Below are 27,374 nucleotides of genomic sequence, written 5' to 3'. Positions count from 1 at the left end.
AATTGGAGTCACCACTCTATTAAGCTTATAATAATTCACTGTTATTGTCCAAGATCCAACTGTCTTCTGCACAGGCCACATAGCAGAGTTCAATGGGGATGTGGTGAGAATCATCACTCCTGCATCTTTGAAGTCCTTGATGGTGGCACTAATTTCTGCCATCTCTCTGGGAATGCAATATTGCTTCTGAACTGATCAATGACAGTTCAGAGCCAGTGCCCTGTAGTTCCTGAAAGGTCTGATTACTTCCTTTCCCTCAATCCACAGTTGCCTTGGTGAAAGCCTCTAGGTCCCTTTGGAGAACACTGGGAGAAATATTTTCAACAGTGTACTGGGGTCATTTCTCAAGGGGGCCCAGCCCCGCCTTAATTCAAGGGGTTCTGGGTCTGTAAACTGGCTTAAGTCTGAGAATTTATTGAGGTGCCAAGACTCTCTGTTTTTATGATTCAAATTAGATTTTTGTTCACTTGTCCTTGAACTTTCCCACTTATACAAGTCAATAACAATTTAGTAGGCTTCCTATCAGTTTCACTTCTAGGAATGTCATGATCAAGCAGCCAACGCCATAGATGCACAGGAGTCTGACTATTCTGAGTGCTGCCTTGGCTCTGCTGTCCGTTAGAGTAGCTGCACCCACCTTGCCTTTGTTGGTTGAGTGCCTCCACTTGGTCCCTGCCATCCTTGGGATCTCATTATTTCCATTGCATTTATGTTTCCCAGTTCAGCAGCTGCACTTCCCACTGTACGGTCTGGCCTACAGAGAAGAGCAACGCCAGATCTCTTCTAGTATGCCGAGGCTCCCCTCACAAATTTATTCCTCATGGTCAAGGTGCAAGGTGTGCCCTTTGGACCTGCCCATGGTGGGTAAGAAGGTCTTAAATGACAAATTCCCTCTAACATTCTACTGTCCCTAAGCCTTTGAGTTCATTTCTACTGTAAATCAAGGCAGATCTTGCAGTTCAAGATCTTTTGGTCTATGCTACCTTTTGGTCTATGTTTCAGCCAATTAACTAAATAAACTGTTGGAGCCGTTTCTAGCTTCCTGAATTGCAAACTTAAACACAGAATCTCTGCTTAGTAAGCCTATATCAATAAATTCAGCCTGATCCAACTTTTTGTTCCTTTCACTATTACCCCACACCTCTAATATCAATTCCCACACATGTTCCCTGGATTTCTATCTACATATATTAGAAAACTCAAGTAGTTCTTCCGGAATGTGGTGCGCCTCTTCGTGGGTTACATTTTGTACCTCACTTTTAGGGGTCTTATGGGACCTGGTCTAGAACCAAAGAAGGATGGTAGGGGTGAGTCCTGAGGAGAAGCAATATTGTCTTGCATGGCAACTGCCTCAGGGGAGGCCATTACAGTATCCTCGGGCAATACAAAGTTAATCCCCTCAGATGGGGGTGGAGAACCTTCTTCTACTGGAAAAGAAAACTCAGCAGAAATTAGTGTCTCAATGTCTCCACCTTCATCAGGGTCTTCCCATACATATCTATTCCAACTTTCAGGATCCCATCTTTCCCTATCAATGCCCTCACTTTCACAGAAAGCACTGTTAAAGTGGAGGCTGGGAATTCAATTTTTGTTGTAAGTCAGTCACTCACAGGGTTTCGTTTTTACCAATACTAGTCTTGGAGCTACAGGAGACAAGCGACTCCTTCAGAGTAGATATCTAAGCTTTCAGGTCATTTGTATAGTGCTTGAGCTGGGAATTTGAATCCCTGAGCTCATCCTTTCCTTTCCTCGCTTTATCCAGCTTAAATAGAAACAACCAGCTAATGTCATTATGCTTGCTAGTTAGACAAAAATGTTTGAAGATACTATATACATAGTCACCCTGATCCTTGCCTCTTACAAGTGCTTGAGAATATCCAATGGTAATATTTTGCGTATCTCTGATGCAACATTATGCCGTGGACTACCAGTATTCTCTTTGTTACTGGAAATAGAGTTATTAGTGTCTTTAAATATAATCAAAACAGGTAGCCAATTCCAGAAATCCCAGAACCAATTCAGAAAACTCACCCTTAAGATTGAGTTCCTGCAAATGCCATTATTTCATCCTTTTTTGTTGTTGAGCAGTATTTCATGCATACATATACCACATTTTCTTTATCTACTCATTGACTGAAGTGCTGTAAACTCAGCACTCAGACTCATCATTTGGGCTGGTTCCATATTTTTGCAATTGTGAATTGTGCTGCTATAACTTAGATGAAATTGGAGATCATTATTATAAATGAAGTAACTCAGGAATGGACAACCAAATATTGTATGTTCTCACTTATAAGTGGGAGCTAAGCTATGAGGACACAAAGGCATAAGAATGATATAACGGACTTTAGAAACTTAGGGGAAAGGGCAGGAGGGGAGCAAGGGATAAAAGACTACACATTGGGTACAGGGAACACTGCTCAGGTGATGGGTGCACCAAAATCTCAGAAATCACTGCTAAATAACTTATTCATGTAAACAAACACCATCTGTTCCCCAAAAATCTATTGAAATAATAAATAAATAAATAAATAAATAAATAAATAAATAAATACTTTGAAATCTAAAAAAAGATTGAATTCCTTTAGAACCACTCCAGGTACTAAAATCTGTATTAGTCAGGATTTTCTGGAGAAAATGAACTAATGAGATGTGGATATAGAGAGATTTATTTTAAAGAATTGGCTCATGCAATTATGGAGCTGGGAAGTCCAAAATCTGCAGGGTAAATCAGCAGGCTGGAGACCTAGCAGGGAGCCACTGCTGCGGTTAGAATGCAAAGGCAGTTTGCCAGCAGAATTCCTTCTTGCTTGGTCAGTCTTTTGTTCTATTTAGGACTCCAATTGATTGGATGATGCCCACCCCCATTATGGAGGGCCATCTGTCTTACTCAAAGTCCACCAATCTGAATGTTACCCTCATCCAAGAACACCCTCACAGAAACATCCAGAATAATGTTTGACCCCATTTTTGTCATTGTGGGGCAACCAAGTTGACACATAAAATTAACTGTCACAACAAGTTATAATTTCTACTAAATAAATACAATTGATATGTAAGAGAGGGCAAAAAATTAAATTATATGAAATGCTCAATTAAAACCACAGTTGGTAGAAAAAGAGGAGGAAAAATAAACAAATAATAATTCAATGAATAGAAGACATTTACAAATGTGGTTGGCTTTAACAAAATATATCAGTACTCCCTTTAAACATACTAGATGTCTCAACTAAAATAAAGAGGTTGTCAGTATGCTTTAAAAAATGAAAAACAAAATCAACATACATATTGTTCATAAGATTCCTACTTAAAATATAATGACGCTATAGGTTAAGAGTAAAGATATGGAGAAATATATATTACCCTAACTCTAATTACAACACTAGAATTAGCTATGTTAATTACAAAGAAAACTTCAGAACATGGACAATTATCAGCATTAAGGAGGGGCATTGCATAATGAAACAGATGTCAATTATCCAAAAGACACAATCGCCCTTAATGTGTGTATGTTTAATAACAGAACATCAAAATATGTGAGGCTAAAACAAGTAGAACTGCAAGAAGAAATAGATAAATCTGCTACCATAATTGGAGACTTCAACACCCTTCTATCAAAAATGGATAGATCTAGTAGGCAGAAAATCAGCAAGGGCATTGTTGAACTCAACAGCATCATCAATCAAGGATATAATGAACATCTTTGGATGACTTAATCCAACAACAGTAGAATACACATTCTTCTCGAGATTGCATGGAATAGTCATCAAGAGAGACCACATCCTGGGCCGTAAAACACATCTCAACACATTTAAAAAAATAGAAATAATACAATGTCTGCTCTCAGATCACAATGGAATTAAACTAGAAATCAATAACAGAAAGATAGCTAGAAAATCACAAAATATTTGGAGATTAAACAATACATTTTTAAGTAACACATGGGTTAAAAAAAGAAGTCTCAAGGGAAATTAAAAACTATTTTTAGCTAAATGAAAATTAAAATACAATTTATCAAAACCTGTGGGATGCAGCTAAAGTAGTGCTTACAGGGAAATTTATAGCATTAAATACATATAGAAATTAAGAAAGATCTAAAATCAATCATTTAAACCTCCACCTTAGGAAACTAGAGAATGAAGAGCAATTTAAGCCTAAGGCATGCATAAAGAATGAAATAAAGCAAACATCAATAAAATCCAAACCAGGAAAACAATAGAGAAAATCAATGAAACCAAATATGGTTATTTGAAGACATTAATAAAATTGATAAACCAGTAGCTAGACTAACCAAGAAAAATGAAAGGCACATTTTACCTACATCAGAAATAAAAGAGAGGCCATCAGTTCTAGTACCATGAGCATTAGAAGGATAATAAAGAAATGCTATGAAAACCTTACACCCGCAAATTTGATAACATAGATGTAATGGACTAATTCCTTGAGAACACAAACTACCAAAACTCACACAAAGAGAAATAAATAACTAAATAGAATGATATTTATTAAAAATTAAATCAATAATTAGCCTTCCAAAAATAAAGCATTAACCCCAGATTGTTTCACTGGTGAATTCTACCAAACATTTAAGGGAGAAATGACACCAATGCTCCACAATCTCTTTCTCAAAATATATACAAATTAAAACTTAACAAATTGTATGAGGTCGGTATTATCTTAATATGAAAACCAGATAGAGACATTAAAAGAAGTGAAAACTACAGATCAATATCTCTCATCAACATAGATGCAAAAATTCTCGAGTAAATGTTATCTAATCATATCCAACAATGTATAAAAAGAATACTATATCACCAAGATATAATGCTAAGATCCAGGTTGTAGTAAGATTGCTAGTAGTTTTACATTGGTTCTGCAGTGGAAAAACAACAGGCTGAAAAACATTCAGATTTTAGCTTTGGTTGTGTAGGAGCATTAGGGCTGTGGTGGCATTTCCTCTTTCTTCTCTTCTTCCTTGTTTCCCTCTCTTCCTTCCTTCTATAAAAATTATCTTTTAGGCCGGGCGCGGTGGCTCATGCTTGTAATCCCAGCACTTTGGGAGGCCGAGGCAGGCGGATCACGAGGTCAGGAGATCTAGACCATGGTGAAACCCCATCTCTACTAAAAATACAAAAAATTAGCTGGGCGTGGTGGCGGGCGCCTGTAGTCCCAGCTACTCGGAGAGGCTGAGGCAGGAGAATGGCTTGAACCCGGGAGGCGGAGCTTGCAGTGAGCCGAGATTGCGCCACCGCACTCCAGCCTGGGCGACAGAGTGAGACTCCGTCTCGAAAAAAAAAAAAAAAAAAATTATCTTTTATTTACAGTACTCTTATATGAGAAAAATACATTTACAGCAGAAATAGAAAACAGAATTTCTCATAGACAGTCATTACATAGATACTGAATATGTGTATTTATATATGATATTTTAAAATGTCATGACAAGAAGAAAGAAAAGTTTTAGAAAATAAAATTAATTTCACAAGTCTTGTTATATTGTACTTAAGAATACTTGACTAAATGTTTAAAAAATCATAGTGAAACTCAGAGACTCACGTTAACAATTTTCCTTAAGGCCTTTGGTTGAAAGCTTTAGACTTTACCGAGGCTACTTTGAAAACCATTGCTCTACTTCCCTTAATAATTCTTTGGCTTCCCCAGGAAGCATGTGCACTCATACCTTGCCTTTCTCTTACAGCTTCTTTGGCCAAGACAGTAGATTTTGCACAACTCCAGGGGGCATCTTTCATGTTGTGTTCTATGGGCTCCAGGATAGGGCATTCACAGGGACTACAATGTGAGTTGCGTCCCCAGCATGGTACAGGGGCTGAGTACCACCGCTGAGTAGGAAGGATGCTGTCAGCTTCTGTCCCTCCATCTGGAAGGGGCCTTGGAAAGAGAATGAAGAGATACTGGCTTGGTCTGAGAACAGTGACTTGGAGTTAGAGCCACTTTTCTAGACAAAATGGTTGGCTGTCCTTCATCTGGGTACTGTTGGCACAAAGGATTTCCACCAGAGATGTAAGACAAGAGGACAGAGCAGGATTCTCTGGGAGATCTAGGAGAAATAATATAGACTGCCCCTGTGGCATCTTGGAAAATGTGGGAGCTTCTGTGAGTCACTGCCACTCTAGTCTGGAGATGATGGAGGACCAATATTTAGTCTGAAAGATCTCGTTAGTGTCATTACTCTATTGTCCTATTAGAATGGTATGAATGTCAGGAAATGCTTACAGGACACATACATTAGCTGAAATACTAAAAACAAACAAACAAAAAACAAACAAACAAAAAAACTCATTCTCTCCTTGAAAGAAGTGCTCCTTCACAGTGGGACATACTAACCCTCTCCTGCATTGGTGTTCTACTCTGGACTCTCAAAGCTTTCACCTAGCTTTCAGCACTCTTACCTCACTCTTACCTCAAATTTCTTTTTTCCCACATGATATTCCACGTGGTCATTGTTCTCTTGAAACTCAGCTTGTCAAATCTGAACTCCTGGCCCCTTAACCAGCTTCTTCTCCAAACTTCCATACTTCATGTCTTCAGCACAACCCTTCTTCTGTGTGAGAAGATGTTGAAGTATAGTGTTGTTTTGCAAGACAGCAAGTAGAATGGACAGACATTGGCAAGCTTTTGGGTGAGGTAAATGTGTTCAAATCCAGAATTATCCACACATCACGGCTATAGAGAGAGTGAAAAATTATCCATAGTACATCCCTGGCCTTAATGTTTCCTTGTAGTCTCCTTCCACTCTAAAACTGAGACAAAATCTTGCTGATTTTGCTCTTTAATGACTCCTACTTTGTCTTTTTATCCTCTGATTTGAACTCTTACCATGTCACAACTGGGCTGTTGCAGCAGTTCCTTCTTGGTTTGCCCTGTATTTACCCAATCTCATTTATGCATGCATGCATGCATGCATGCATTCATTTAAAAATAATTAATGAATGTTATTCATGACATAGGTGCTAGGGAGGTGACAACATCAAACAGGGAAGAATCTTTCTTCTAAAGGATTTGGTAGTTGTAGGGGAAGGAAATGGGGAAGATAATAACAACAACAAAAGTGAGTCAAGTCCATTAAAATATACTGAGATAGTGCTGGGGTTTTCAGAGGAGAGAGAGAAACTACTCTGTATGCAGTGGATAAGAGGGCTTCTCAGAGGAATGGCCTTCAGGCCATGACTTTGAAGGATGGGCAGTTAGGATGGCTCGCCTGAGCAAGATGGAGGAAGGACTAGTTTCAACAAAGGAAAATACAAGAACCAGAGAGTACATTGCGCATGCTGGGTTTAGTAAGCTGTTTGGTGTAGTGAGAACACAGGGTATGTTTATGGGCATTAATGAGAGGTGAGGTGTGCTAGGAATTTCCACTATAGGCTGTAAATGTCAGGCTCAGAGTTTTGATTTAGTTGGAAGGCAATGGGGAACTTTTGAGATTTGGGGGCAGCATGACAGTGTGAGATGCTTCACCAACCTGCTCCCTAGTAAAACTGGTGAAAAATATTAAAAAACAAAACAAAACCATTCAAAGAGTCCTAAAATGGTTCTAAAGGCAAACAAGTGAAAAAACATCTATCCAAGAAAATCTATGAATGTTCAGTAAGAAAGATAAGAGTGTAGTATATGAACCAAAATCCCTTGTTCCCTTCCCCTCTAAGCTCTGTGGGTAGGGATTACGCTCCAGACTGGTGCAGCTAAGAACACAGAGCTTCCTCTCCTCCCAGCTGCCAGTCAGTGGGCTGTCTTTCCAGGAGGGTCAGGACTTCAGTGTGTCTCATCCTGCCCCCAGCTACCTGTTGCTAAGGTAAGCTCCAGACAAGTGCAGTCAAGAGCAAGGAGGTGGGGAGTCTAAGGAAGGGGAAGGGGAGAAAAGAGGAGAGGGGAAGTGGAAGGGGGCTCACTTCTGCCCAGCCCCAAGTCATGGAATGGAGTCTCTACCTTGAATGTGGCATGCTGAGAACACTAGGGCTCTTATTTCCCTTGCCTTGGCTCTGGTTTCACACCAGAAGAGGCAAGCCAAAGGATGTGATCCCCCCTCCAGGAAGTACTTAGCTCTCAGAGCAGGGGAATCATTTAGAGAGAAGATTGTCATTGTCCCTACCCCCAGTACAGAGCCTTGACTGAGATTTTTGCCTGAAGGGAGATGCAGGACTTGAAACAGGTAGCTCCTTTCTCTTCTCATGAAATCTAACATCACTTGCAGGAGAACCTGGAGAAGTTTAAATCTATGGGCACTCTCAAGAAAGTGGAGATTGTAATGACAGGCAATTGGAAGGGGATTTATAGATCTAATGAAGATACAGCCTAGACTATAGCCCAGCTAGTTTGCAGGAGAGAACTGAGGGATGACAGCTGGGAGGAGTCCTCTTGGCTCCAGAACAAATATTAGACTCTGGGATCAGAACAAATATCAAACTCTGGCTTCAGAAACTTAGGCTTTTTGCCTAAGATCTGGAACAAGACAAAGATGTTTGCTCATCCCACTTCTATTCTACCTGTACTGGAGGATATATTCAGGGCAGTTAGGCAAGAAAAATAAATAAATGGCATTCAGATTGGAAAGGAAGAAGTAAAAGAATCTCTATTTGAAGATAACACCATCTGCTATTTAGAAATTCCTAAGGAATCTACTAAAAGTCCATTAGAACTAATAAATGAGTACAGCAACATTACAGGATATAAAATCAAGATTAAAAAATCATTTGTATTTCTATATGCTTGCAATAAATAATTCAAAAATAAAATTAACCAATTTTATTCATAACAACATCAAAAAGAATAAAATATTTAAAAATAAATTGAAAAAAGAGTGTAAAATTTATATTCTGAAAGCTATAAAACAACTGCCACAAGAAACTAAAGAGGCTCTAACTAAATGGGAAAATATTTCATGTTCATGGATTAGAAGACTTAACATTGTCAAGATGGCAACATACCCCAAAATGATCTACAAATTAAGTGTTGTCTCTATCAGAATCTCAGCTGACTTCTTTGACAATCTGACTTTAAAATTCATAATGTATGCAAGGAACACAGAAAAGCCAAAGCAATCCTGAAAAGAAAAAAACAAAGTAGGAGGACTCATACTTTCTGTTTTCAAAAATTACTACAAAGTAATGGTAATGAACACAATGTGGTGTTGGCACAAAAATAGACAAGTTGAGAGTCCCTTGATAAGCCCATACATTAATAATTAACTGATTTTCAACAAGGGTGCCAAAAGTAATCAATAATCTTTTCAACAAATGATCCATAGGCAAAAGAGTGAAGTAGGTCCCCTATCATATATCATAACAACAATTAACTAAAAAATCTGTCAGAGATCTAAATGTAAGACCTAAAACTAAAAAATTATTGGACGAAAATATAGGGGTAAGTCTTCAATACTCTGAACTCGGCGAAGATTCTTAGATATGATACCACCAGCATGAGCAACAAGAGTCTAATAGATAAATTGGACTTCCTCAACTTTAAGCCTTGTGTGCTTCAAGTGACAGCACTAGGAAAGTGAAAGACATCCACTGAATGTTCAAAAATATTTGCAAATCATATATCTCATAAGGGACTGGCATTTAAAATATATAAGAAATAATTACAACTCAACAATATTAAGACAAATAGCCCAGTTAAAAATAGGCGAAGGGACTGAACAGACATTTCTTCAAAAAAGATGTATTAAATGGCCTATAAGCACATGAAAAAGTCTTTGGCATTATTAGCCATGAAGGAAGTACAAATCAAAGTTATCACTTCACATCCACTAGGATAACTGGAACCAAAAAGTCAGATAACAATAAGTGTTTATGAGGATCTGGATACATCAGAACCCTCCTAGAGTACTGGTGGGATTGTAAAATGGTGCAACTGCTTTGAAAAATAGTCTGGAAGTTTTCCAAATGATTAAACATAGAGCTACCATATGACCCAACAATTCTACTCCTGGGTGAATGCCACTTCTAGGTATATGCACAAGATAAATGAAAATGTATGTCCATTCAAAAACTTATATATAAATAATCATAGAGGCATTATTCACAATAGCCAAAAGGTGGAAATAAATCAAATGTCCATCAATGGAGAAACAGATAAACATTTGTCAATTGTGGTATATCTAGACAATGAAATATTATTCAACCATCAAAAAGAATGAAGTACTGATAATGCTACAACATGGATGAAACTTGGAAACATGCTAAGTGAAAGAAGCTAGTCAAATGCAATTACACATTATAATTCCATTTACATGAAAGTACAGAATAGGGAAATCTATAGAGATAGAAAGTAGATTAATGGTTGCTTAGGGCTGAGGAGGGAGGATGGAGGATGACTGCAAAAGAGTTTAGGGTTTCTTGTTGAGGTGATGAAAATATTCCATACTTGCCTGTGGTGATGGCTGTACGTTTAAATCTATACTAAAAGCCATAACATGGGTGAATTTTATGATACGTTAATTCTGTCTCAATAAATTTGTTAAAAAGAAAGATTTTTCAGTAGGGTCAACTCTGTCAGTGTCAAGATTTAGAAAGAAGACTCAGGGAGCAATGATTGTCATGGGATTTGAGAAGATAAAGAGATTGGAAAGCCAGATAGAAGTTGGTGAAACTTATTTATGTTGCAAATGCTGAAGATCAAAGTAGAAGGAGGCAGATTGGGGTACACAAGGGACGGAGAATCAACCTCTGGAAAGAATCACCTGTACTTGCTGAGTCCCTTCTCTCCTATTCTCTTTTGAACACTTCCTAATCAACTGCAAGAGATGATCATAATTGGTTTATAACACACTCTCATTATTGAGCCACGCCTGGTCCTCTCTTGTTTATTTATTCTATTTTTTAATAGTGCAATAAGGATCCATCAACTACCCATCCAACTTAACAACTAGAATTCTGGCAACCTATATGGAATTAATCACTCACTGCCTTTCTTTGCATATGTTTTATCTATATCTATTTTTAAAACATATATTTTTATTTTAGATGATTTCAGTTACTTTTTTAACATCATAAAAAGTGTACCACGCAGAAAATGATCTTTAGGGACTTGGCTTTTAAACTGATGCTGTAAAGCTACGAGTCTTTTAATTGTTTTATGCACCTGCTGTTTGTTTATTTAGGCTTCTACAGGGTCCTCTCTCTTGAAAATACACCACACTTTGTTGATCCAGGCTGCTGCTGATGGGAACTAGGTTATCCTCAGGTTTTAAAAAATTGTCTACAGTGCTGCAAAAATATTCTTGTACATGTGTGTATGTGTATTTCTTAGATTAGATCCCCAGAAGGCAGATACTAAGAGAAACTCATGGAAGCAACTTACTAGGAAGCGTTCTCATGAAAAATCAGTATGGTTATGAGCAAATGGGACCCAGAAGGTGGGAAGGCCAATCTAGGCCAAGCCACACTGAACTCCACAGAAGTTCAATCCATCAAGATAGGGAGGGTCACACCTCAGAGTGGCCCAGGCAGGGCAAAGGGAGCTGGTATTTCACGTTCTCTGAGATGATTTTACATTGTCTTTTTTTATGTTGGTTGTTGCTGGTAGATAGAAATAAAATTCGTTTGTATATTTTTATACCCGGCCACACTGCTAAATACTCTTATTATTTATAATAATTTGTAGATTCTGTTATTATTTCCATGTAAATATCTGCAAGTAGTGACAGTATTTTTCAACTGTCAAGTCTCTTTTTTGTCTTACTGTACAAGCTCAGTTCTCTCATACTGTATTGAATGGAAATGGTAAGAGTGAATATCCTCGTCTGATTTATTTTTTTATTTTTATCTTTTTTTTTGAGACAGAGTATCACTCTGTCTCTCAGGCTGGAGTGCAGTGGCCTGATCTCGATCTCGGCTCACTACAACCTCTGCCTCCCGGGTTCAAGTGATTCTCCTGCCTCAGCCTCCTGAGTAGCTGGGACTACAGGCGTCCACCACCTCTCCCGGCTAATTTTTGCATTTTTAGTAGAGACAGGGTTTCACCATATTGGCCAGGCTGGTCTTGAACTCCTGACCTTGTGATCTGCCCACCTCGGCCTCCCAAAGTGCTGGGATTACAGGCGTGAGCCACTGCACCTGGCTGATTTATTATTTTAAAGAGATTGTTTCTAATGTTTCTCCATTTACAATAGTGCTTGCTGGGTTTTGTTCTTCAATATATACACAGCATCAGATAATGGGCATTCCCCTACATTCTTAATTTATTAACAGTTTTTGTTGGGTTGAATTTTGTAAACTGCTTTTACTGTTTCCATTAAATATCACTTCTCTCTTTAATATATTGTGATATATGTATTTATATGTTTTCTAATATTAAATTATTTTATATGCCTGGAGTAAACCCAAGTTGGAAATAATGTAATGCTTTTAATAGGGACTATGGAGTTTGCTTTATTAATGATTTCCTTGGGGTTTTTCATTAATGAGCAAAATAGGCCTGTATTTGTCTTTGCTTGATTTTGGCTTTGGGGTTATACATATTGGTTTTGTAGAATAACTTGAGGTATATTCTTTCCTTTTACAGCTAAAAAGTTTTTTTTTTTTTTTTTGAGACGGAGTCTCGCTCTGTGCAGGCTGGAGTGCAGTGGCGCAATCTTGGCTCACTGCAAGCTCCGCCTCCCGGGTTCACGCCATTCTCCTGCCTCAGCCTCTCCGAGTAGCTGGGACTACAGGCGCCCGCCACCACGCCCGGCTAATTTTTTGTATTTTTAGTAGAGACGGGGTTTCACCGTGGTCTCGATCTCCTGACCTCATGATTCGCCCGCCTCGGCCTCCCAAAGTGCTGGAGCTAAAAAGTTTTTATTAAATTGGACGATCTGTTTCTCAAGCACTTGGTATAACTTAAATAATTTTGTGTTTTCTTTGTAAGAATGTTTAAACTAGTTGACCATGCCCTCACTTTTAAAGACAGTTTAGCTGGGTATAAAACTCTAGCTTCTAAATTATTTCCCTCATCTTCCTGTGTCTAGAGTCACTCTTTAAAAATGTGGTGTCAATGGATACTCATTTCTTTATCTGTGGTATGTTCTTTCTATGCTGAAACTTTGCTATTTTAAGATTTCACCATAATTTGCCAAGCAATGTTTTGAAATTATCCCTTTTTACATTCTATGGGGACTTTCAATAAAAAGTCTTCCCTTTTTTCAATCCTAGAGAAAATTATCTCTGTGATTTCTTTAGGTATTTCTTAGGAATTCTGTTATCTATATCTGTTTCTGTTCTTCATTTCTCTCAGCTGATCTTTTGTATTTCCCAGTTATTATTCTTTCTGCTTCCTTCTAAGAGAGTTCCTCAACTTGTTCTTCCCCTTCACTAAATTGCCTTTAGCTGTAGCCATTCTTTTTTTTTTTTTTTTTGAGATAGGGTTTTGCTTTGCCACTCAGGCAGGAGTGCAGTGGCACAAATATGGTGGGCTCAAACAATCCTCCCACATCAGCCTTCCAAGCAGCTGGGACCACAGGTGCACACCATCATGCCTGGCTCTTTATTTTTATTTTTTGTAGAGCTAGGTTCTCACCATGTTGCCCAAGCTTGTCTCAAACTCATAGGCTCAAGTGATCTTCCAACCTTGGCCTCCCAAAGTTCTGAGATTACAGATGTGTGCCGCTGTGCCTGGCCTAGCTGTATCATTTTTTTAAAATTCCATCTGCTTTATTTTTCATTTCAACTATTAGATATTTCATACTGCTATGGCTTGAATGTGTCCCCTCCAAAATTTGGTTGTTGAAACTTAAAGGCCAATGTGATGGTAAGAGGTGGGGCCTTTAAGAGTGATTAGGTCATGAGAGCTCCTCAATAATGCATATATCAAAATAGTTCTAAGAGAGGATTTTGAATGCTCTCACCACAAAGAAATGATAAATGTTTGAGATGATGGATAGACTAATTACCCTGACTTGATTATTATACAATATATACATGCACACTGTACCCCATAGATATGTACAAATAATCATTTGTCAATTAAAAACAAACAAAAGAGTAACCTTCTCAATGAGGGCTTCCTTGGCTAGCTTTTCTAAAAATGAAAGAAAAGAAGGAAAGAACAGAAGGAAGGAAGGAAGGAAGGAAGGGAGGGAGGGAGGGAGGGAGAAGATGAAAAAAAAAACCTGCATTAACAATACTTGACACTTCACATTTCCCTTTATTTTTCCCCGTAGCACTTAACACTATTGAGCACCCTACCTATCCCACTGACTAATCTTGTTTATTGTCTTTATTTACAAGGGCAGTGATTTTATATGGCTTGTTCACTGCTGTGTGCCCTTCTAGAACATAAAAAGTAGATAAACAATTATGTCTGAATATGGGACAAGGAGAGAAGCCAAGACAATGTCCAAGGTTTGGGAAGGTGGCTGGACCAGGAGGTCAGGGCTCCATACTTCTTGGAGATGACCAGTGGCATGATGGAAATGTAGGCTCATTGCTCATTCATGAAGTAGAGGCAGGGGCATAAAAAATGCAGCAAGTTTTTCTGAATGAAAAGAAACAAATCATGTCCACTGTGGAAATTGTTGAGATTGTATCAAAACAGAAATAAAGCAAGGACATTATCTACACTCACATAGCCAGGGTTCATATTTTGGTGTATTTTATTTTGGTTTTATGTGTGTGTGTACACAATATAATTGCATTCTGCTTTTCTTTTAGCCCACCACAGGCATTTTTCTTATTGTAACTCTTATTAAAAAACATTTTTAGTGGTGTCATAATATTCCTTTGTACCAATGCATTTCAGTGTACAATGCCCTTAACTGTCTGTACACGTCTCTGATGATGCCTGTGGGATTTGTTTCTGCAGTGGGATGACTGGTTCAAGGAGTTTGGTCAGATCAGAAACGTCCCTCTAGACAGGCTGCCACAGCAGAGAACCTGGAATCCCATTAGGGTACCCTCATCAACAATGGTGATTGTTATTTTTCCTAAAGTGTGTTGATTTGATAACTTAATCTTAGGAAGCTGTTGTTGTAGAACCTGCATCGCCTTGACTCCCATGGAGGAGACCACCCTTACTTGTTCATTTCTGTGTGTGTGTGTGTGCAGGTTGCTTGGGTACATGTGACCTTAGGGGTTAGTGGAAGCAAAAGCCTGAGGGAGCAGAAGTTGGCTGAGGAAGATGGCAGAGGATCAGAAGAGGCCCCATGAGTCTACCTGGGAGGCCAAGGCAGGGAGGTAGAAGAACTGGAGGGTCCAGAGGAGAATGAGAGTATGCAATTTTAAGGTATTTACTGGAAGTGGCAGGAGAGCATTTAGAGGGAATAGTTGATCATAGGTATTGTGTCAGGGTTTCCCAGAGAAACAGAACCAACAGGTTATATCTATCTATCTGCCTATCTATTATCTATCTATCTATCTATCTATCATCTATCTATCTATCATCTATATCATCTATCATCTATCTATATCATCTATCTATCTATCTATATCATCTAATCTCTATCCGTCTAATCTGCCCACCTATCTATTGAATCTATCAATTTATCATCTATTTAGTCTATCTACCTACCTACCTACCTATCTCTAATCACCCACCAAAAAAGATTTATTACAAAAAATTGGCTCATATAAGTATGGAGGCTAAGTCTCATCGTCTGTAATCTGCAAGCTGGAGAACCAGGAATGCTGGTCGTGCAATTCTGCTCAGGCAGACAGAAAAATGGCACAAATTCTTTTTTCCTCTGCCTTTTGTTCTATTCAGAACCTTAACGGATTGGTGGATGCCTGCCCACACTGGGGAGGGCAATCTACTTTGAGTCCACTGATTTAAATGCTTATCTCATCTGGAAACACCTTCACAGATACTATGCTCACAGTATCACCCTCACAGATGCTGTATCTGGGCACCCCATGGCCCAGTCAAGTTGACATATAGAATTAATCATCATGAAGTGTGGGAAGCAGCAGAAGTTAGAGGTTAAGAAATGAAGACAAGAAAGGGCACATGAGTTGGTGGCTCCCAGGAAAACAAACCCAGTGGGCTTAGAAGGCAAGCATTATTTTGTAGCTCATAGCTCTTCAACAGCTCCCAAGGGGTTGCCATGTTCTGGTCCTGGATTTCCAGACACTTGGCTTCGCTTCCCAGGTGCTCCAGGATTCTGCCGCACAACTTTCCATGGCGCTTGGTGCCTGCTCCCTGCAATAGGCTCCCTCTGCTCACTGTCTCCCTCCCTCCTCACAGCTTTGCAGTCACAACACCCCCAAGGGGGCTGCTTTCTCATTTTTCCTGGTTTCTCACGTGATCAGCCTGAGACCACACCCCACAATACCAGTCATCTGAACACTTACAGAACCAACTTGCTGCTCATCACATACAACACATGTGATAGGGGTATCGTTTTAGATGTTTCATCAACAAATCAGACATGGCGCTAGACAGGAGGTAACTCGACAGGAGGTAACTCTTCGACTGCAGTTTATCCTTGGATGCCCTGAAGCCACAGGCTCAGTGTTTTGTCTAACGTGGTTTTGACAAGTTAACAATTGTTCCAAGGCTGCAGATAGGGGACTTAGATCCCAGAACCCCTTCTGCTTGGAGCAGAGAAGGGCCACTCTCTGCTTGGAGTTGAGAAGGGGACAAAGCGGTAAAAGACACGAGACTGAATTGCTGAGTGTCTGTTCTGGTCCTTCCCTGCATGTCTGTGGATGGCTGCTAGTGTTAGATGGGACAATACAGGACACAACCCAAAAAAGGCAAGGACCAGTCACATAGGTGCACGTTGCTGACCTGATCAAACCTGGGCCACAGACTGTCCCAACAACACAACCTCCTAGAATTGGACCATCTTGCAGATATGACCCAATGCCTCCATAGGCTGCACATGAAGCCATGGAAACTGACTTGGGTTCTTTTGCTAAAAGGGAAAGCAGGGAAACGTTTGTGTTTATGAAGTTTTCCACTACAGCTAAAATATTTTCCCCTTTCAGGATTATTTTATTAGTGATACAAAGCCCAGAGATGGTCAATAACAAAGGGAAAGAGATTTTTTTTAATGGTAAAAACTTTATTTACTATTTATAAATACATTGCAAGACAAACTTCTCAAAAATACTTTTCCCCCCCAAAAAATTAAAAAAATAAAGAAAAGCTAATAGGTAGGCAGAATGTCTTGAGACCCCTCTGTTTTCAAGGAGAGCTCTGTGCAGCGTGTGTCCACACCGAGGGCTGCAGCAGGGCAGAGTCTCCCTGAGCCTGACTTTGCCAGACCTTCTTGGGTTTGGCCTCCGGGAGAGCAGCCCAGCCTCTGGGCATGAGCTCCTTTCCTCAGTCATGGCCACAGTTGTATCATATAGCATCTCTAACATTTCATCTAGGATTATCTAGTATAGATCTTATTATATTTGGGGCTATGTTGTATACAACGTTAACAAGAACATATCTTCTCTGCATATATGCGTGAATTATAAAGAAAAGCATGAGAATGACTCTAAGTTCAACAAACATGGGTGAATCTCTATGTGCTCCCAGTGTCCTGGATGGGCTCCCCAGCAAGCCATTCCTCCTTCCTGTTCTGATATTACTATTCTTTTTTACATTGTGCTAAGGAAGACAAAAGATGAGAGATGAAAATAAAGCTTTGCCTTTAAAGAGCTTATCCTCAGAAATAAGCTTCGTCTTGAGTTGTTGAACTACAAAACACTATTTTCTGCAGTCATCCGAAGAATCGTGCCATTACTTGTGATGCCTCTGAATGTGGAGGCTGACTCTCCCTGTCTCTCTGTCCCTCCTACCCCATGGGGCCACAGCAAAAGCCATCCTGGGCCTTCAACTGGGCCATGTCTTCAAGAAGGTTCCTGAAGAGGAGGGCCCGAAATACCTGCCTTTATAGGTTCCCAGCGTGCCCTAGAACATTCTTAGATATATGTATTTTAAACAAGTAGGACTCCACCTTATTTTCTCCAATAGTCCCCAAGCAGTACAGGTCACTTGAAGACATAAACATTCTTCTTGGTTGAGGAACCCAGGCCCTTGTTTCAAAAATGACACCACAGAAGGCTGTGAGCTCCAGGAGCATGCGTCGGGATGTCCGGATGACCGGGGTTTACAGGTTTTTCTATTCTCGATAAAGCCTGTGCACACTGTACAGGGAGTGGGGGTGAAGCGTGTTCTCTACATAGGCAACACAGCTGCCTAAGTCACAAAGTGAGCGGTCGGCCGCTTTGACCAACATGTGGTGAGCATTCCACGGGGGCATGAAGTCTGGGTGCTGTGCTCGAGTCTCTGAATATTTTGATAGGAAGCGACAAGAAAATTCAAACTGCTTTTTGCTGACTACTGGAAAGTGAAAAGATGCTCAAGTTTATCATTCGAAGAAACCATAGGCATTTCAAAAACCTCTTTCTAAACTTTGGTTTAAAAAAATATCAGTTCACCACAAACAGAAATATAAATCGAGGCTGTAGCCAGCTGCTGGTCATGTCCTTGGCAGTCTTTTGTGCAAAATAAGGCATATTTGAGCTCCACATTAACTAAAACAAAAAGAAAAAGAAATATATTGAAATAAAAAATCAAAGCCCCCAAAATCAAAAAATCAAGCCCCCCAAATCAAAAGGGCTTGACTCTTGCCCTGAGCTATCCAGCATGGCCTGCAGGCTAATGGCACTAGGCCTGCAAGTGCAGGGCTGGGGTCTCAACCCATGTTTTTAAACAAAGCAACGAGTACCATATGCTGCTCACAGTGTTCACTGTCAAAGAGTTACCCTCAAATTAGAATTATTTTTTTCCAACTTGTAAGGAAAAAAGAAACCCTTATAACTAAACATGCAAATTTCTGCTTACTAAATTTGTCTTAATAAAATGAAAGAAATGTATTTATTCCTTTCCCCCAACAGTTCCCTCATTTATTAAAAGAAAAAAGAATCCTGGATATAATAGCATTCTCTAAAATGATCGTTTAAAATTTCATTTTTCTATCAGATTTAAATTAACGTTATTAAAATCATATTAGCCACAGACTAACAGACTATTCACTATATATTTTACAGAAAAAAAAAAGCCACATCTTCAGACTGATGCCCTCCCAGCTGAGCTATTTCAGCTGTCTCACATTCACATCTTGAATTTAGAAGCACGTATCTTTAGCAGGTTCTTGCGGATTAAAACAGTTTCCCTGTGAAGACAAATGGACCTCCAGACCTCATGGGTAGAGGCTAACTTTGAAAATCTTCACTTCGTGTGTGGATGAATGATAGCTTAGGTGCTGTGAGGTATCTGAAATAGAGCAGAGCGTCCCTGAGGCGTACTGGCCGGCCTCCTTCCCCACACTTGTTTGGTTGGGTTGATGGGGTCTCCCTCTCCCTGTACCCTTTTGAGGGCTCTGTCCTATTTGCTTTGCTCTTTCTGGCCCTGAGCTGCAGCTCCTGGGTCTGTAAGCCTGGGGAAGGGCCAGTGGCCACGCCCAGCCCGAGGCTGGTCCAAGGACAGTGAGGCCCTGGAGCCCCAGGCTGCCCCTCCTGAGTGCTCACCCTTGCGGCAGGCGTCTACTTGCTCTGCATGCTGTAGCAGTGCACGTCCTCCTTCCCCTTAGTGGTGTAGCCTGGGAGAGGCTGCCCGTACTTATCCACACACCAGCAGAAGCCCCGCTTCCTGCCTTTGGAAGGGCGACACTGGCGGAGAGAAACAGAAGACAGAGAAGTGAATGGCCTTGGGTCTGGTGTCAGGTCGGTGGGCAGGGCCCATGATGGTTTGCCAGCGTGACTCTGCTATGCTGAGAAAGCACGACAGAAATTTCAGCTAAGGCAACATAAGAGCCACGCATGCCTAGGCCTGCTGAGTGTGCACCTGTGCATGCGTGTGTGTGTAACTTCCTTCTCCAAGAAAGCAGGGGTGTGGGCAGTTTTGTGTTTCTAGGAGTGTAAGGTGGACACCAGCCCTTGTAGAACCTCTTGGGCCTGCCGACTTCTCTGCCAAATGTGGGACTGAGAACATCCCCGCTGCCTGGGAATGTCACAGCTGTGCCTTTGGAGCCCACATCCAGCCTCACATGACACCTTCTCAGTATGACTTTGTTGAATGAATGACTGATAGAAAATGTGGGTATAAATAAGCAATGGCAATGGAGGAAAGCTTAGGCTTTCTGACTGTGGTCACTACTATGAATTCTAGTATATGGTCACCCTGAGGCCACTGTGGCTCACTTAGGTCTCCGAAGGCCAATTCTGTAGATACCATAGTATGAATTGTCCAATTAGAAAGCCAATTGAAATAGTGCCATCACATAACACAAAGTCTATAGAAGCATATTTATTACAGCTTAATATTACTACATCTTAAATTTGTTTGATCATTTTCAGCTTGTTTAATTGGGATTTTAGGCATATGACTACATTTGGGGCTGATGTGTAGCCAGGATTCTCACTCCATTCCTTTTCCAGGAATGGGACTATGTTGCAATATAAAGATTTTGAAAAGACTGTTGTTTGATGTTGATGACTCTCATGCCTTCTTCTCACTTGGGCTTTCTAAGGAAATGCCAGTGAGTCGGAGGAAGACCACAACATGGCCAGTTTGGAAAGCCTGGCCATCCCCAGCATGGACCGAGTGTCTGATTTCAAGTTCCATCCCCTCCATGCCAAGACAGACACCTGGTGTGTGCTGGGGATGGCTGGGCTCTCCAAGTTGGCCATGCTGCAGTCTTCCCTCTACTCACTAGCATTTCCTTGAAAAGCCCAAGAGAGACAGAGACACGGGAGTCATCAACATCTAGCAACAGCCTTTTCAAAATCTTAATATTGCAACCTGCTTACTATCAGGAAGGCATCAGTAGGAAAGGGGACGATTGTGGGATTTCAGGGTAAGCTTTTTGTGGTACGACCTCATGTCACACTTCTTGGAAACTGACTATAATAGTTGTTTGAAATGTCACTCCCTGACGCAGCATTAACAAATGTGTCAACATGTCCACTTGCAGTTTATAAAGGGTGCCCCTGGGCAGCATCTTGTCCGCTCTGTGGGTGAACCATTGAAAGGGCAGGAGTGGGAAATGGGTGGTGGAAAGGCACTAGGGTTGAGGATTATGGCCAATACAGCAGCACTCAGAGCAACAAGTCAAAGCAGCCCTTGGTCTCACCTCCTGAGACTGGCACCAAGTCCTGGGCACTGGTGCTGCACAGGCTCCGAGTTAGAGCTATGGCCAGAAGAGCCTGGGGGCTGGTGAGGTGGGTTTCTCCTCCGTGTCAACAGAACCAGAAGAGGAAGAAAACACACTGAGGACCTCACTTACCTGCTTTTTCTTATAAAATCCCTTCTTGTCACAGTTGGGAATGTGTACACCCCTGGGACTCAGCACATTGAGGAACTTCAGGTGATTCAGTGTGTCTTCCATTTCTCTACGGCAAGGACCCTGGGGATCAGGAAGGTCCAGAGCAACAGAGTCATGGTTATTACTCTAGAATGTGTGCTTTAAAAATCTTACGACGCCACACAACTACCAAAAGTGGGACCTGTAATTTGCTCCTCAGATACCTTATGTCTGATGTAGCATGAAAGTCCCTCGAATAAGATAACCATCACTCCCTGTCTCCCTTTTGCTCTTCCCAGAGTAAGGCACAGAAGCTGGTATGGAACCAATAGCAGGTCAACAAGCATAGAGGATGAAGTAAATAAAACTATCTTTATGAGAATATTTTTCATCTGCAGAGGTCTTTATGACATCTCATATGCTTTTAAGAGTGTTATTTCAGCATGATCCTCATAAGATTCTCCAAAAGGGTCAATATTCTTTATGTAAGGAGAGGGGAGAGGTAGGGCACAGAGCGGCTAGGGGTTGTCCACCCATCAGCCAGACGCTGGGGTTTGTTGAGTAAGAATTGCCCTCAAGAGGCTCTGAGTACCCAGGCTTGGCAGGTCTTGCCCTCCTCCTTTAACAAGAGGAAAAGCTCTCACGTATTCTGTCTCCCGCTTGGACTCGGAGGAGAAGTTCTGGGTATCTGTGCTCTGAGACTCGTAGTCAACTTTGTAGCGCTGGCTGTCTTTAGCATGCCCTTTCTTGATGATGATTATCTTTGAATGGAGGGGGTGGAACTTGGGATCAGACACCCGGTGCGTGCTGGAGACGGACGGGCTTTCCACACTGCTGGCGCTGCGGTCTTCCTCCGACTCACTAGCATTTCCTTTAAAACGCCCAAGAGAGACAAACACATGAAAGTCATCAACATCTATGACAGTCTTTTAAAAATCTTAACGTTGCAACCAGGTCACATGTAAATGACAGTATTAGTTGACAATCCAAGTAAGTTTTTTTTTCAATACCTCGATGAAGTAGCATTCCATAATACTACTCACTACATGGTGGTTGCTCTACCTCAAGAAGTTATCTGTTTGAAAGTCAATCTGACAGGTGCTCTTCCTAAGTAGCTGCAACTAAAGAAGGCAGACAAATGCTTAAGTGCCCCTCAGTAGAAGATGAAGGCAGTATGCTTCATCTTCCACCGGCAGGGGGCAGACCAGAGCCACGGGAGGCTGCTGCAGCGCTGGCTCAGAAATTTTGCAGTCAACTCCAAGTGTGGTCCTCCCACCCGTGGGAGCAGCGGCAGCCCGGGGACTTGGAAGAAATGCACATTCTCCACTCCGGAAACGCTGGAGTGGCGGCAGCAGTCTGAGTTGTAACAAGCTGTTATGGGAATTCCAAGGTTGACCAGTACCGTCCTCAATGCTACCAGGTAAACAGGCTTATAAGAGCTTGGTGTCCAGCTCAGGTGGGAAAACTGAATTATTACCTGCAAAGTGTTTTGCCTCAGGAGCTCAGAATCATGCAAGCATGTTGGTGGCTTGTTTTCTAGGTCCCCTTACATCTCTAAAACTCAAGGTCTACACAGACCCTGTGCATCTTGCTGGTGCCTGCCTAAGTGAGTCCTCTTCACCCCCGGTGAGCACAGGAGCACATGGATGCAGACAATGCCAAGTCCCACTCATGGCTCAGACTTCTAAGTGCCAAAGAGCTTTTCCTTCCCTGGGTGGGGGTGGGGTAGGAGAAATCCCCCTCCAGCAGATCTCCCTTTTATAATACAAAGTGCTAAATGAAGAAAGTCTGATGCTTAAAATGGATGCTGGAATGTTAACAGTTGAATTGGAATTTTAAGTATATGACTAAATTCAAGACTGGATCTGTGGCCAGGATTCTCACTCCATTCCTTCTTCAGAATGAACTTGGAGGGGCTGTAAGACCCCTATGGGGATCAAAGGCTACATTCAGAGCCCATGCTCCCAGGGCCTGTGGACCATGCCAAGCTCAGCCCAGCACAGACCTCTGAAGGGCTTCAGCTTAAGTCCACAATTGACAGTCATGAAATTTCTCTACTACAACAAACAGGGCTATAATGTGTAACCCTAGCAGGGAGCTCAGGTGGCCCATCTGGTCCACAATCTATTCTAGAAAGCTACCACGGGCTGCAATGATTTGGCTGCAGATGCTCTGCTCTCCCCTGAAGTGGCTACTGGCAGGTCACTCACCAGGCCCTTAGGAAAGTCCCTCTCCTCTCTGGGTCTTAGTTTCCTCACCTGCCAAACAGCTCACTGAGGTCCTGCTGTAATATTCCCCAAGGGGTTTCATACCTTGGGAAGTACACATTCCCAGGGTCCAGCCCAGAGCCTCACAGAGGAGGTCCCTACCTGCGAGGATTTGGTTTCAATTTCTTTTAATCTTAGCTTGCTTTCTTTTTCAAGGAAATACTGAGATAAAAGAGATACTAAGAATGTAAATATTCTAAGAACATGTAAATAAACATATTTATACTTCTTTTCTAAGAACCTTGAGTAATTTCTTAAATTTCCTTGGTTTCTTCTCAATGCCTGGGCTGCAGTCTAGGGCATGAAGAGAAAACAGTTCTATTTAAGCAACAGATAATTGTGACTTTTGACTGTCATAAATTTTTTGTCAAATGGATTCTAGAAGTCACTTAGATCTTTTTATAATCTTATAACTCACACCAACCTACACTACAGAGCTACTAAGGTGGTAATCATAATGATTGCTAAAGCCTAAGAATGACTATGTGTATCAGTATTTCTAAGATCACTTTTTGAATACCCCAAAATGCACAATAATGTACAACACTTGGCAAATGACATAACTTTGCCCCGAGAGACAAATGCCTCCAGCAGCTTTAACAGCTGACCAGAGCCAGTGTATGTTTCAGGCATCTTGCCTTTCCATGAATCCAGCGTTTCTCAGGGGTGAACAGAGCCAGCCTTGCCTAGCCAGAAAATAACTTCACCCGGGCGTGGAACTCTACAGCTACATAAATTAGAAAGGGACTGTTCATCCTCCTAGACCTAGATGGGGGCCTGCTCAGTGACATCTGTCCAACGTGATCGTTGGGGAGTTGGGGGGATTAGGATGGGGAGAATTCTCCCAGCCTTCAGCTGTGCAAGGCAGGAACTTTATTTCTCATATAACTAAGTGAGGCTGGCTAAGAATGCTTGAAAGAACAGCTGCCAAATCCATTTAAACAACCCCCGCTCCTTTTTTTAAGGGAACAATGTGATGCCCTTACCAGAGTCGCTGCCTGCCTGATACTGATAGTGGCTAAGCCAAGAGGGTAACTCTGCCAAATGTTTGCATTTTTCCTCTTCTGGGGCTCCCCTTAACAACATCTCATTCCCCCCCATTTCAGATTAAGAAGGGAGACAGCCCTAGGACTGATTCCAATTCCCTTCCGTGTCATTGAAATTGACTTAGTCCACATTGCTCGCACCCACCACGCATCTGGAAGTTTGTTTGAGGTCGGCACAGGTGCAGGGGTGGCCCGAGTTGTGAGAATGGTATGGTACTGAAAGTGGCACGTGGAGTTCAAACCTACACTCTGTTGCGGCCTCTGGGTAACCTTAAGAAGTTACTTCTTTTTCAGCTTCAGGTTTTCCAACCGCAGAAGATATCAAAACCCGAATCCACTTTACTTGTTTTTGGACACACCGGGACTAGACATTGCTTTGCAAACCAAAAGGCTGTGCAAAGTCAGTATTTTAAAAGAGAGGTACTATTTCCTACAACGTGCCTGCCCACCTTCCTTGGTCCAAATCCGTCTATATCCCCCATCCCCAAGCATCCCTGGGATTGCAGTCCGTGTACACCCCCGTGCGGGGCAAGGATAATCTCCTGTGTCCAGGATCTTTCCAACAGCTAAACATCGGTACCGCTCCCCTCAGCTCCGAAAACCTTTAACCCATTTTCACTGAAAGCGCTTTGCAATTTACAAGTACTCTGCACTCACAGAATCGAGCAAGTAGAGGGCCGGCTGGGGAGGGTCCCTCGAGCGAGCGCCTTCACCTTTCCCTAAGCGCCTTCAGTTTCCCCACATACTATCTCCAGTGAGAAGAAAACCGGAGTCTCCCGCAGCGGCACCCAGCAACCCCCAGGCCCTTCCGGCGCCAGTGCGCCGGGTGCTGCACGCAGTGCACCTGGCGCGGGCGGCTCACCTGGAGCTGGCGGCGCTGGCAGCAGGTAGGCGCGCAGGCGGCTGACGACACTAGCGTTGACGCAGAGCCCGCGGCCGTCCAGCAGCGCCTGCAGCGGGCGCGCCTCGTCGGGCGACGGCTGGCAGCGAAGGCCGGAGCCACAGCGCTCGGTGTAGATGCCGCACGGCTGGCCCTCGCTCAGTGCGCACGTCAGGCAGCAGCCGCAGCCCGGCTCGCGCACCAGCTCGGCGCACACGGTGGGCGGAGGCGCGCACTGGGCCAGTGCACGCGCGTCGCACGGCTCGCAGCGCACCACGGGACCCAAGCCCGCCGAGCTCGCGCCAGCCCGCGCCACCGGCAGCCCGCGGAGCAGCACCAGCACAGTCAGCGCAGCGGCCCAGAGCGTGGGTCGCGCCCGCTGCATGACGCCTGCAACCGGGGCACGCTGCTTGGCAGGCTGGGGCGCGCAGGGATAGGGCGACAGTACGCGGCACGAGGCTGTGGAATCCAGTCAGGAAAAGGCCGATCCTTAGCGCCCAGCCGCAGCGCTCGCATCTGGGCGGCCCGGGCGCGCCGGCCGCTATATAGAAGCCGGGGTGGCCCAGGACACGCCCCGGAACGGCGCGCCCAGGAGTGGGGGTTGGGAGGGGGGCGGGTCGGCGCAGGCACGGCTGCGGGGGCGCGTGCCTCGCCCTGAGCAGCCGGGGCCGAGCTCGGGGGCGTGCAGCTCGCGACTGCCCGGGCACCTGCTCCTCGTGCGCACGCCCGGAGCCCGGGTCACCTTGTAGTCTACAAGAACCAAGATGTGCCCGGCCACCCCGGCACTCCAGGCCACCTCAGCACCCCCGGTCACTCCAGTCACTCCTGGCCAACTCAGCACCCCCGATCTCCTTGACCCCGCTGCCCTTCCCCTTCCGTTCTCGGGGTGAGGTCGCCCTGCGGCGAGCGGGTGTCGGGGAAACTGGCTTGCACCGCTCCGCATTCGTGTGTACCTTGTGGAGCTTTCTACAATTTAATTCCGTCGGCAGGGGAAGTCTTGGGACATTTCTGACTTACATTAGGGTCTCAGGGAGCCAAGGCTCTGCGGGGTTTAATTTACACCCTCTGGGCTGTTTACATCCCCAGGGGCCCACAAATACGCATCTGAAGATGCGCCCCCCGGGGCCTTCGCCCCTTTCCAGGCTTGCTTCTCAGCGCGAGAAGACTCACACGTGTTGCTACACCGGAAGTCCCCAATTAAGAGTGGACCGGCAAGCGAATGAGTCCTCAAGGCAAGGCTTTTCAGATATTTTAAATGACAACTGTTCTTCTTGTTTTGGGTATTCTCCCTGATTATGTTTTCAAACAGAGTTTACACCCCCGACAAAAGAATAATGAAGACAATTAACTGGGCACTGCTGAAACGTAATTAACCAAATAGTCCTTTAATAGGCAATTTTCATTGTCATTTTTTGAAGACGACTTCACATTACTGTATTCTCCTTGATGCGTTGGAATTCTCGCTTATGTCTGCAATCTAAACACTTTTCAGTAAAGTTCGGGGGCGCAATTGCGCGCTGAGGTCGCTGTAACTCCTGTCAGCCTTCTCTGGCAGTCGAGCGTCTTCAATTTTGTCTGCGCACCCCCTCCCTTCGGTGACCAACAGAGGACGCTAGTGGTCCAGGATTGGATTGAGGATTAAATTTTTCAAGGCGCTTTTCCAGAGTTTGTGGGGGTGGAGTGGGAAGCGGTGAGACCTCCGCGGGAGGAGACTTTCCTGAACGCTGTTGAAATTGGACTCTTGCCTTAGGAGGTGGATAGGTGACTTGAAGGAGCCCTTTGCAGTTTGGGGTAGTAATAGCAAATCAGGAGCTCCTCCATTCCCCTCCAGCACGAAGCCTTTGGTGAAGTTAATCTTCATTCATCATTTCTGTCTCTTCTAATCGATCTCTCGCCCAGTGTCTCTCCTTGTCCCTCTCCCTCCCTTTCTCTCTCTCGTCCTCTCC

The 27,374-nt window shown here is 42.9% G+C and overlaps 1 protein-coding gene across 2 annotated transcripts; it reads right to left on the bottom strand.

The window, feature by feature from the left end:
* Window positions 1–16,978: 16,978 nt before the first annotated feature.
* Window positions 16,979–25,946, bottom strand: IGFBP3 (insulin like growth factor binding protein 3). Of its 2 annotated transcripts, none has more exons than XM_063609586.1 (5): window positions 25,393–25,946; window positions 21,880–22,106; window positions 21,218–21,337; window positions 19,461–19,601; window positions 16,979–18,464 (listed from the first exon to the last, which is right to left on the bottom strand). In XM_063609586.1, exons 1-4 carry the CDS (start codon window positions 25,811–25,813, stop codon window positions 19,476–19,478), a joined length of 894 nt encoding a protein of 297 aa, XP_063465656.1. In that variant the 5' UTR covers window positions 25,814–25,946; the 3' UTR covers window positions 16,979–18,464; window positions 19,461–19,475. The 2 variants fall into 2 exon arrangements, with proteins under 2 accessions (XP_063465656.1, XP_063465657.1); XM_063609587.1 differs by having other exon boundaries at window positions 25,411–25,946.
* Window positions 25,947–27,374: the final 1,428 nt, after the last annotated feature.

This window comes from Symphalangus syndactylus, chromosome 9 (assembly GCF_028878055.3).
Source record: "Symphalangus syndactylus isolate Jambi chromosome 9, NHGRI_mSymSyn1-v2.1_pri, whole genome shotgun sequence".
Taxonomy (NCBI): domain Eukaryota; kingdom Metazoa; phylum Chordata; class Mammalia; order Primates; family Hylobatidae; genus Symphalangus; species Symphalangus syndactylus.
Note: the sequence above shows the minus strand (reverse complement) of the source record. Positions and strands in the feature narration are given on the sequence as shown.